At 23.6% G+C, this 11,476-nt stretch overlaps 3 protein-coding genes across 4 annotated transcripts; 2 read left to right on the top strand and 1 right to left on the bottom strand.

Moving 5' to 3' along the window:
- The first annotated feature begins 2,820 nt into the window (after positions 1–2,820).
- Positions 2,821–5,635, top strand: LOC122859783 (SH3 domain-binding protein 5 homolog). The gene is given in 7 exon segments (XM_044163467.1): positions 2,821–3,135; positions 3,610–3,672; positions 3,736–3,873; positions 3,975–4,136; positions 4,320–4,638; positions 4,641–5,120; positions 5,310–5,635. Coding segments are annotated over 7 exon segments (1,536 nt in total). The 5' UTR covers positions 2,821–3,087.
- Positions 5,636–6,840: 1,205 nt separating this feature from the next.
- Positions 6,841–8,499, top strand: LOC122859385 (bromodomain-containing protein DDB_G0270170-like). The gene is made up of 4 exons (XM_044162939.1): positions 6,841–7,254; positions 7,317–7,746; positions 7,826–8,003; positions 8,111–8,499. Exons 1-4 carry the CDS (start codon positions 6,960–6,962, stop codon positions 8,306–8,308), a joined length of 1,101 nt encoding a protein of 366 aa, XP_044018874.1. The 5' UTR covers positions 6,841–6,959; the 3' UTR covers positions 8,309–8,499.
- LOC122859384 (SH3 domain-containing protein Dlish) lies at positions 8,463–10,652 on the bottom strand. Of its 2 annotated transcripts, none has more exons than XM_044162938.1 (5): positions 9,954–10,652; positions 9,656–9,888; positions 9,207–9,575; positions 8,914–9,124; positions 8,463–8,817 (listed from the first exon to the last, which is right to left on the bottom strand). In XM_044162938.1, the coding sequence occupies exons 1-5, from the start codon at positions 10,000–10,002 to the stop codon at positions 8,543–8,545; spliced, it is 1,137 nt and encodes a 378-aa protein (XP_044018873.1). In that variant the 5' UTR covers positions 10,003–10,652; the 3' UTR covers positions 8,463–8,542. The 2 variants fall into 2 exon arrangements, with proteins under 2 accessions (XP_044018873.1, XP_044018872.1); XM_044162937.1 differs by having other exon boundaries at positions 8,878–9,124; positions 9,954–10,644.
- Positions 10,653–11,476: the final 824 nt, after the last annotated feature.

Raw genomic sequence — 11,476 nt, 5'->3', positions numbered from 1 at the left:
TTTAAACTAATTAACAAACGAAATTAGTAAAACCCACAGACACTTTTATTTTATATTTTTTATCTGTTATTTTTACATTTTAATCATTTATTTTTTTTATCTTTTTTTATTACAGCTTTTGCAGTAATTTTAAAGATCTCAAAGTATAAATCGTATAGTATTTTCTAAAATTCCCACGAGAATAAGGGGTGTTTTTAATTTGAGCCAACTGAGAGTTTTATACTTGTTTATTATTTTTTTTTTCTCATCTGATACTTTTCTCTGTGTTTCATGGAAATTAAAATTAGATATATATTTATTGTTTAATTTTTTAGTTTGAAATATTCAAATTTTGAATACAAAAAAATTGATTGAATGTTTAATGTAAAAAAAAAAATCTAAAAAATAATTATTATGTATGATGAAGAAGATAAATATGTTGTGATATTTTTCATTAATCATCTGAACAATTTATAAAATTTATTAATTTATTATTTAAACAAATTTAAACTCTAAATTTATAGAATTACAATAAAAATATTTTTAATCCATGTACTGGATTATCTTCATTCGATTTTTATTTATTTTTTTTAATCAAGATTAATAGATCAATAAATATCGAAGTTTAAAAATTCAAAAATAAATAAAAAAAAAAAAAATGTCAAGTTGAATTATTGTAAAATTTAATTGTAGATTCGACCTATTCCAGATGCAAATAAAATATTTTGTTTACTTGTTTCCGAGTCAGCAACTGGTGCCTTATTTTAATTCCACAAAAAATATTTTTAAAAATACAAAAAGCATATGGTTTTTTTTTTTAAAAAAAAACACGTAGTTTTAATTCGACAGTCAATACTTGTTACTTGGCTAAAAGCCAATATGAAAAAACGGAAACCTTTTGAAAGATTTAACGTGAAAAAAAAATATATATTCTAGTGAATAAAACTCAAATAAATCTTTCTGAATTTTTGTATATTTATGATAAATCCATTCCTCCCAGATGTTTGAAGTATTTCATTGAATTCCATTCGTCGTCTTTCAGCAAACCACACTGACTTTAATCATATGCAAAACAAACTCATCGCTCCAAGCCAATATACAAATTGGAAATCGATAGTTGATGATTATAATCGGGCAAATATTAAACGACTAAAATCTTCAAAATTATATAAACATAATCTCTGTCAATGATATAAATTAAAAAATTTTATTATCAATTATACTAATTAATTAAAAATCAACAATTTTATTTCATCTGAAAATTTAGTACTTGATAAAAATAAATTAATTAAAAATATTATTTTAATTTCTCTATACATGTATGTAATTCTATATTTGCAAAAATTCATTTTTAATTAAATTAATTTTATGAATAAAATTAAAAACACACATACATTAAAAAAGAAATAAAAATATTTCAAAGTTATTAATTTATTGCTAATTGCCAATTATAAATAGTAATTGCAATTTAATGTAAAAATATGTATTTTTCTTTTAAATTAAAAACTATATGTTAATTATAAATAACAACAATTTATATTATACATTGTCTAGTGATAATAACAGACTAAAACACAGGGTCATTTTGGTTTAACTATCTCGAAGATATGTATAACATAAACACATATATTACATGTGTACAACTAGCTGAGGGTTTACTGTTACTGATCCAGAGTGGTACATATATTTAGTGACTATATGCAGATCAACTAAAACAACCCCTTTATAATATATTTTGTATGTTTTAGTTTTAATAAACTATTAAGAGTTCTTATCATAATAATTATGCCATGTGATTTTAATGAAAACAAGATAATACTTTTTTAATTAGAATAAAAAATAATCTAAAATTTATTGTGTTTAATTTTTTAATATCTTGGAATGTTAATTAATATTTCTGAATAATTATGAAACAATGGTGAGTTGTTTTTTTTTAAATAAATTAAAACCCTTTTAGCAAATGTCTAAGGAATTAATGTAGACTACCAAATAATTTTTTTAACTACATTAATTATTTAGACATTTGTCAAAAGTATTTTAATCTATTTTACCCATCACTATACTATTGTTTCTCAGTTATATAGTTACTATCTGTTGATAAATGACTTGCTGAACTCGCACTCAACAAGGGATGCATACAGTTTGATTTGAAAGTTAAGTACATGAAATAATTACAAATACATCTATAAAAATATGAGTATATGCAGCAACTGCCAATAGGAGAAATAAATGCAGTTTTAGAAACTAAGTTTTTTTAACATTTTTGTATTTAATTTACTTGAAGATGGAACATCCACAGGTAAAAAAAAAATTATATTTAATTATTTTCAAAGATCGTCCGTGAAATATAGTTGGAGATGAATATCCAGAGATGTGGTTAGTAGAAATATTTCTCCGACTTTTCTCCGACCTTCACCGTCTTTTTTCGGACTTTCCACGAAAATGACCCATATCGGAGAAACATCTCCGCCTTCTTTCTGACTTTTTTTTTTACCTAATCAAGTTTCTCGGTGTATTCATTCAGAAATTTTTTCAGATTAATTTTTTATTGAATTAATAATTGCATCGAAGTATTATCCAAAATTTAAATAAAAACAAAAAAATGATTTTTTTTTTTTTTTTTCAATAACAATAATAATAATAATAATTCTTGTGCACATTACAAATCAACAAATTTATTTAACACGATTTTTTAATTTCGTGCAACTTGCAATAACATTATTCAAATTTTAGAAGGAAAAAATGGCCGCGTACATAAGCAGCCAATCAGCATCGACTATGCGCACGCAGTGCTCATTGTGTGTGTTAAAAAAAAAAGGATAGAATACAGATCATCATCATCATCATCATCATCACCAGTGCAAAACTCATGTGTATATGTTAATAAAAAATAAGAAAAAAAATATTTACACTACAAAATCAAGTAAATATAAACGTGATTTGTTCAACATTAATATGTCATTACGTAAATGTTACATCAACTGACATTTGACATATTTATTCAAGCTTAAATCATCTCAAATTTTTAATAATTTGTCAAAATAATACATGTAATATTGTATGGATGGTATGGATACTCCCAACGAATCAAGAGAAAATTAATTAAGGATGGACGTCACAGACGATGCTGAAGGTCCACTTGATCCCCGAATTCAGGTAAAAATATTATTCAACAATTACAAACTTTTTTATAAACTAAGCTTCATACTTATTCAATTAAATTTCCATATACATTTTGAGGTTAAATTTTTATTTATTTATTTTATTTGTTTTTTTTTTTTTTTATAAATTTATAAATATAAGATGACACCTCCTGTTACTGCCTTGTACCATGCCCCACTTTTATTTACAAATATTATTTTCTCTCTCTCTCTCTCTTTTTTCATGTGACATTTAACACATTATTAAAATTGACCTAAGCAAATTAACATTATATTTATTTTAAATAGATTCATCATAGGTGTCTTTTTTTTGTTTATAAATTTTATTTGTCAATCATGTAAACAAAGTGTTTTTACAACTCATCGTGACTAACTAAATTTTTTTAATCACAAATGAATCATTGAAATTTTATTATGATACATAATAAAAGATCATTTTAATTATGTCTTTTGTTATTTTAATTTTCAGATTGAATTAGAAAATTTAAATACAGCAACTGATGATATAAATAAACTTGAAATTGAGCTAGATGTAAGTATTTAAATGAATTATCATTTTAAATATTTAAATAATAATTATGTATAAAAATTTTAGGAAGCTCATACTACTTTTAATAAATTGTTATCTGATTCAACTCGTGAATTGAAAGAAATTGCAAATAAAGTTGGTCCAAATACTATTGAAAAAGCTAGGTGTTATTATGAAGCTGTTGAAGTTGCAAGAAGAGCTCAGGTAAATTAATTATCATTCAATAAATAACATCACAATTTGAAGATAAAAAATTAATGATTAATTGTTAAATTAAAAATATAATTAATATTTAATTTAATCAGGTTCAATGTCAACATCAAGCTCATTTATTTCAACGAGCAAGTGAAATTCATGCTGCTGCTAAAGAAACTGTTGCACTTGCTGAAACGAGATTTATGGCAAACAAAAATGAATGGAATTTTGATCAGGCGTGGCAGGATATGCTCAATCATGCAACAATTAAAGTAATAATATTTTTAAAATTATTACATATATTAATAATAGAATTTTTAAAATTTATTCATTTTAAAAAATTCGTCATGCGGAAATTAATACAATGCATGACGAAATAATAAGCTGAGATAATTTTTATTTTTACTATTATTATTATTATTAATTTATAATGTTGTTGTTGTTTTTGAAATAAGGTGATGGATGCAGATAATCAGAAAGCTGAATGTGGACGTGAACATCGTAGAAGAGCAACATTATTTCATGATGCTGAAAAAAAAGCACAACAATTAGAAGAAAAACATAAACGTTCAATAATTAAAGCACGTTTATATTTTGAGTTTCTTTCTAATTGTGATCAAAAACTTTCTGAACAAAAAGAACGTGTTGAATGTTTAAAAAAAGCTGTTAAAGAAGCTAAACAAGCATACTCTAAAAGTTTTCGTACACTTGAAGATATTAGTAATCAAATACATCAACAAAGAAGAGATTATGATATTATTAATAATGATGAATTAATAATAATGATAATTTAAATAACTATGAATTAAATTCAATAAGTCAAACAGCAAGTAGTGAACAAGATATTGATGATAGAGCACAAGATATTGATGATATTATTGAGCTAAAACAAAGAATGGAAAATATTGGAAAACGATCTGTTGATGGTAGTGAAACAAAATCAAATCAATGGGATATTGAATTACAAGCAAGTATGGAAAAATTAAATAATTTAACAAAAAAAAATGATTGGCAATGTGATAAAGAAAATACAAATACAATTAATTTACCAAGTACATCAAAATTTAATTTACCATTAAATGAATTAACAATTGATGATAAAAAAGTACCAATTGATTTTCAAATATTAAAAAAAGTTGCTATTAATACAACACAATCATTAACACAAAGTCCAATAAATTCAATAATAAATAAATCAAAAATAGCTATTAAAAATAGTTTATCAAAATCATTAAATAATAGTCCAGTTAATATTGGTTTTAATTTTATAAAAAATAAAAATAATGTTCAAGAAAAATTATCAGACGATAAAGAAAAAAATAATACTGAAATTAATTATGATAATTATACTTCCAATGCTAGTATTAATGAAAATAAATTAATATTAAATAATGATAATTCATTTGATGAATTAAATTTATCAAAAAGTGTTAACTCATCACCAGTTAAAACGACATTAGCATTAAATCAAAATAAATTAGACTGTATGAGTGCTTCATCATCAAATAATTTTGTTGATAAGCCAAAATTTAAAGAGCCTAATTATAAAACATCAAGTATTAAAGAACTTCCACTTCTTTCATTATTTGATAAATCAAATAATATTACAATAATGACAAAAGATAAAAGTTGTAGTTTAATTAATTTAAATGATAGAAATAATTTAAAAACAATGCTTGATAATAATTCTGAATTAGATAATATTCAAGCTGTTAGTGTTGAAAGACTTGCAAATGCGAGGCATAATCTCATGTTACAAAATAACAAGTAAAATTAATCTTACTCTTATTTTTTTTCTTCTAAATTAAATTTGGCAACAAAGAATTTTGAGTTTACTCGATAACAATAATGCTCAAATTGCCTATGGTTATTCAAATTTTTAAGTTTAAAAATTCGAAAGACTAGTCGATTGCCATTCGATACTCGTTTATTAAAATAAATTTCACAATTTAAATTAATTTATAAATAAAAATATAGATAAAAATTTTATACATGGTTATTATCAATGAAAAAGAAAAAAAATTATTTACAAATTACTTTTAAATAATTGACGTTAAATTTATATTATATATTAATATTTTTAATGATAATTTAGTTATTTATTATTTTAAGTAATTATGGGTGGAATTATTTTTATTATTTTATTTTTAAATAATTATTGAATCACACTCTTGCCAGTGAATTTTTAAAATAAAAAGTCAATATTTTAGATTTAAAAAGCTCTCTATAAAATTGAGACTTTTAAATTATTTATTTTTTTTTTTTGTTTATTATAAATGATTTTAATTTTTATCAGCGATAAATTTATTATGAAATTTTACATATTTTATTTATTTTTTATAATCAAAATTTTAAAAAAATTTACGAAATTTATAGCTTTATTTTGACTAAAGAAAAAATATTGTTTGCATTTTTTTATAGTAGTTTAGTTTTTCTTTTTTTTTAACTTGTATAAAGGAATTTTCAGAATGTTATGCTTAATAATTGATAAAAAATTGTAAAAATATATTTAAAAATAACTATTGGAGTATTTACAAATTTAAAATAATGTTCTAGATATTTTTATCGAAAAAAATTACAATGATATTTCTGGTATTTGGTGTTTTTTCATAATCTAAAACAAAAAATAAATAAACCAGTGTTTTATCTTTTTTCTTGTATAATTTTACTTGAAAAAAATTGAATTTTACAAATTAAGAAAAATAATTATTAACATGTTATATGACAATTAATAAATAAAAAATAAATAAATCGAAAAAAAAACAGTCCTTATTTCATTACATTTTTCTTATCAAAATTCTTCATCGAAAAATTCTATTTCGATAAATATTACTCCCTAAAAATTAAGCCCTTTAAATTATCATTTTTTTTTTACCAACGCTGTGAACACAGAAAACATTGTTTATTAAAAAAATAAAATTCCAATTTCAATTAAAACTTTGTTTGTTTATATAAAAAAAAAAAACGAAAATGCCATGATTAGAAAAGAAATAAATAAATGTCAACCTTAAAAAAAACCTTTGAATTTTAATGTCTAAAAAATCAGAAAAATAAATAAATTTTAAACAACAATTATATTGAGTAAAAAAAAAAAAATGGATCGTATTTCTAGACTATATAATAAAGACGTAAATTTTCGGCCAAAAATGGATAGAGTATGGTCTCGTCATTCAATTAACGAAAGAATAAAATATACTCCACCAGAATCAACTGATAAATTGTCAGTTAAAAATTTAGAAAGAATAAATTATTCTGGTCTTTGTGGTAATTGTCATTTGACTGTTCGTCATGATAATACAACTGATTTCGAAAATACCACAATGCCATTTAAATGTAATCGTGGTCACTTGATGTGTCAAAAATGCGTTCAACACTTTAACATTCAATCAGGTAAATAAAACTCTTAATATAAAATAAATATAAATTTTTTAATCCACCAATTAATAATCTAGATAAATCATGTAATCTTTGTGGCAGTGAATCATCAAATTCATACTCAAGTTTTGAAAGTTTAACTGATAATTCAAATTTAAAATTACGTAATAATGATAATTCAAATTATTGTGAAACTGATAATTCATCACAAAATCAAAATAATATTAATAAAAATGAATATCAACCAAGTGTATCATCATCAGTTACAAAATTAATAAGTCAAATGACAAATGAATGTTCACGTCGACCAATACGTTGTCCACGTTTAGATTGTGCTGTTAATGTTGCATTTTCATCTCTTACACATCATTTTTTATTTGATCATCCAGAAGTACCAATATTATCAATTGAACCAAATAACAAAACAACACTTATTGTATCATTTTCTGATCTACCATGTGATTCAAGTCTTTGTATTGCTCTTCTTCTTGTTTCCAATAAACTCAGGTATTACTAATTGATCAAAAACCTAATATTTATTCAAAAAAAAAAACACAATAAATTTAATTAAATAAAAAATATCAAGTGGTACAACAGCAAGGTTATTTAATGGTAATCATATTCATCCAAATTATCGTGATCGATTACCACTTCCAGTACTTATTTCACGGCTAAATACATCAGGACAAAAAAATGATGTTATTATTGCTTGGATTGCAGGTCTTGATATTGCAAGTGTTGGTTTAATTTTTTGTAGCATTCAAGTACGTAAACAATTTTTTTTTTATTTTTCTATTTATCATAAAAATTTTTTTATATTTTATTTAATAATTAAATTACATTTTATACAAATATTATAATATAAAATTAGGTAATTGACAGTATTGATGATGATGATGATGATAAAGTACGATCATTAACATATACTGGTCCAATAAATTCATTAAAAACAGCTCAAAAACCTCAAGAAGTTTTTAACACTGGTGATTGTATTGTACTTCATGAAGGATTATTAAAAAATTTAATGATAAATTCAACAAATTTTTATGTCAATATTGTTATCCATTAAATATTTATCTATAAAACATTTTTTATATAAAAAAAAAAAAAAAAATTATATAGCAATAACAAAGTGAAAAAAAAAAACAAATTGTTTTACTTTTTTTTTTTTTTCTAATTATATTTATAATATTTGATAGATAAATATATATAAAGTATGTATAATGATGTAAATTAAAAATATTTAAAAAAAAAAAAAATTAAGATGAATTAATTAAATATAATGTTAATAGTATGATTCACATTACAAACTAGTCATTGCTGGTGGACGAGCATATGCTTTTGGAATAAATCCATAATTACCATTTTTTCTAGCATAAACCCATAGCCAACCATCAACTGGTTGATTACCAAGATCAGCATAAATCCAGTCAGCACGTTTAACTGATAAATCATCTGGCGCCTGCGCCTTATAATCATAAAGTACAACAAGCTCAGTACCTGGTGTTTCATCACGAAAATCTCTCATATCTTTTTGTTGTAATTGATCATTTGTTATATTACCATTTCCAACAACACCTGTAATTAATTATATATTATTATTAACAAGAAAAAAAAAAATAATTTTTAATAACAAACCTAAATTATTATTATTTGTTTCATTTGATGCTGTACCAGTTGTTGCATATGAATGTAATACATGTCCAGGATAAACAAATCCAGATGGTACAAAACCTTCACTACCATCACAATGTCTTGCTACCCAAAACCAGTCTGGATCATCACGATTTAAGACAGTTACAAATTCACCTCTTTCAACACTAACATCATTTTCATCACGTGCATAAAATGTATAAAGTACAATATATCTTCCAGCTGATGGATCCTAAAAATTAAAAAAAAATAATTTTATCAATATTTTTTTTTTTAATTTTAAGTATGTTTTTTATTTGGCTAATTTAATTGACCTTAAAAAATGGATGTACATCTGGCTGTTGTTGAATCATTTGAATGGAATTTTGTGATTGTGTCATTGTTCTGTTAACATTAATATCAGCAGTTGTTATATTTCTAGCATAACTTTCACAATCAGATACTGAACCAGTATCAGTATTATGTGATTCAATTGTTTGTATTCTTATATTATTACAATCATTATCATCATCATTTGTTCTTGGTAATTTTTTTTTAACATTATTCATTAAACTAGCAAGTGTTTGTTCAGCAAGTTGTGATGTATATGGTGCACAATATGAATGTGGTACAAAACCTTCCATTCTAGTATCAGCAGCAATAACATAAACCCAGTCATTTTCTCTATATAAAACATTAACAACCTGCAAAAAAAAATTAATTTAAGTATTATTTTTATTAAATAAGATATTGTTTTTGATAAATGATAAATAATAAAACAAACCTGTCCTCGTTTAACTTGAAGTTCATCATCAACACATGGTGTAAAATCATGTACAATTACCATTTTACTATCAGGTGATAAACCATTTTCTTTTTCAATACCAACTCTAACAAGTGTTTCAATACTAGCACTACCAGTTATTCTTCCTGGTGGTAATGATACTCTATTTGTACCTAAACCAACACTTGATCCACCCAAACCATCTTTTTCCAATTCAAAACTATGTGATCCAGCTGTAAATTAAATTAAAATACATTATTTTTATATATACCTTTATTAATAAAATAAATATACTAACGTTTCTTTTTTTTCCCTCGACGTATTCGTACAGGGCACAAAAAAGCCATTTTTTTATAATAACAATAATTTACATTTTACAATTAAAATAAATAAACAATGACAATTATTTAAAGATTTTAAAAAAAAGCTTCAAATTTAATCAAATAAAACTATCGTAAAGACTCCATAATATCTGTCGCAGAAAATGCACCAAAAACTCCAATACAATAAAACACTTGGTCCCAAAATTTATCAAAATTATTTTTTTAAATTTAATATATTACTCCAATTAATTAAAATTATAATAACAAAAAAAAAAAATTAATATACACTTATAATCACAGATGTTTTTTTTAGAAATTAATTTAAAAAAAAAAATAAAGTACAAATTTTAATGATATAATTATTTTTAAAAATATATTAAAACATATATGACAGTGTCTTGGACACACAAAGTTTGGGTCCGTTCGTTTTTCTCGTTTATGTATGTATTGACTATGTATATGCACTGTCGTCTGTAGGTGCAAACACATGTAGTGGTACCAGGTAGTTTGGTACAGGTAGTAAGGCTGTCGTAGCTTGTCAGCTTTGACTTCTACAAATTATTATACACCATATATATTTTTTAACAAAAAAAATAACATTAAATATATTATTATTAATATTATAAAATATTTTTTAATTATTATTATTATTTTTTTTTTATGTATTAGAAGCTTTGTTTATAATAAAATTATATGAATAATATAATTTTTTTTAAAACTGTCTTTGTCATCTATAAATCCCCTCCAATCTCCATCAGACCCAACGAGACGAGTAGTATAAGAAGGGGAAAAAAGACCCAATACACAAGACTCAAGAGAGATATATTTTTATCTCTTTTTCGCACAACATTTCTTTGGGTTTTTATTTATTTTTTTTTTTTATAATTTTTACCATTTGAAATTCTCATTTTTTAGTCATTGACCTGACGTACAGGCGGCGCTGAATTGGGTCCTATATATATATTTTTATATTTTTTTTTCTTTTGAAAAGTGTGTGTTAAAATAAGGCCCCACATAAAAAAAAGGCCCAGAATAAAATAGCCTGTGGTGAATATATGTTTTTCACATTGTGGAAAAAAAAAATTGATGAAAAGAGAAAGAAAGAAGATTAAAGCGGTGAGAATAGAGAAAAAAAAAAGAGTGCAAACACAAAAGAAGGCCCCTCCTTAGAAGGTGGATGATCTGATGAGCAACATAGTGGGGGAAAACGATGAAGGAAGCTTAATAATAATAAAAAAAATAAATAAATAAATAAAACAAGTAACCAAAGCGGTTTGAAGCACCAAAACCTGTGATTATATTATATATATATAACAGAAACAGAGTAGAAAAAAAATGACCAGAAATATGTTTCGTCGAGAGGAAAACGCCTTGAGGTACAACGTGTCCCGGTGCGATGAATCTACAACATATAACTTGGCAATATCATCGACAACATCCATGGCTACTTTAATGCTGATGACCTCATCCTCTTTTTAAGATGTTTTTTTTTTTTTTT

This window comes from Aphidius gifuensis, linkage group LG6 (genome assembly GCF_014905175.1).
Source record: "Aphidius gifuensis isolate YNYX2018 linkage group LG6, ASM1490517v1, whole genome shotgun sequence".
In the NCBI taxonomy this organism is placed as follows: Eukaryota; Metazoa; Arthropoda; class Insecta; order Hymenoptera; family Braconidae; genus Aphidius; species Aphidius gifuensis.
This window is presented reverse-complemented; position numbering and strand designations above follow the sequence as displayed.

Coding starts and splice junctions, on each gene's coding strand:
- LOC122859385 (XM_044162939.1), top strand. CDS start 6,960: ATGGATCGTATTTCTAGACTATATAATAAAGACGTAAATTTTCGGCCA. Junction 7,255..7,316: donor ACACTTTAACATTCAATCAG/GTAAATAAAACT, acceptor TTAATAATCTAG/ATAAATCATGTAATCTTTGT. Junction 8,004..8,110: donor TAATTTTTTGTAGCATTCAA/GTACGTAAACAA, acceptor ATATAAAATTAG/GTAATTGACAGTATTGATGA.
- LOC122859384 (XM_044162937.1), bottom strand. CDS start 10,002: ATGGCTTTTTTGTGCCCTGTACGAATACGTCGAGGGAAAAAAAAGAAA. Junction 9,889..9,953: donor TCGAGGGAAAAAAAAGAAAC/GTTAGTATATTT, acceptor TTTAATTTACAG/CTGGATCACATAGTTTTGAA. Junction 8,818..8,877: donor AACAAATAATAATAATTTAG/GTTTGTTATTAA, acceptor AATTAATTACAG/GTGTTGTTGGAAATGGTAAT.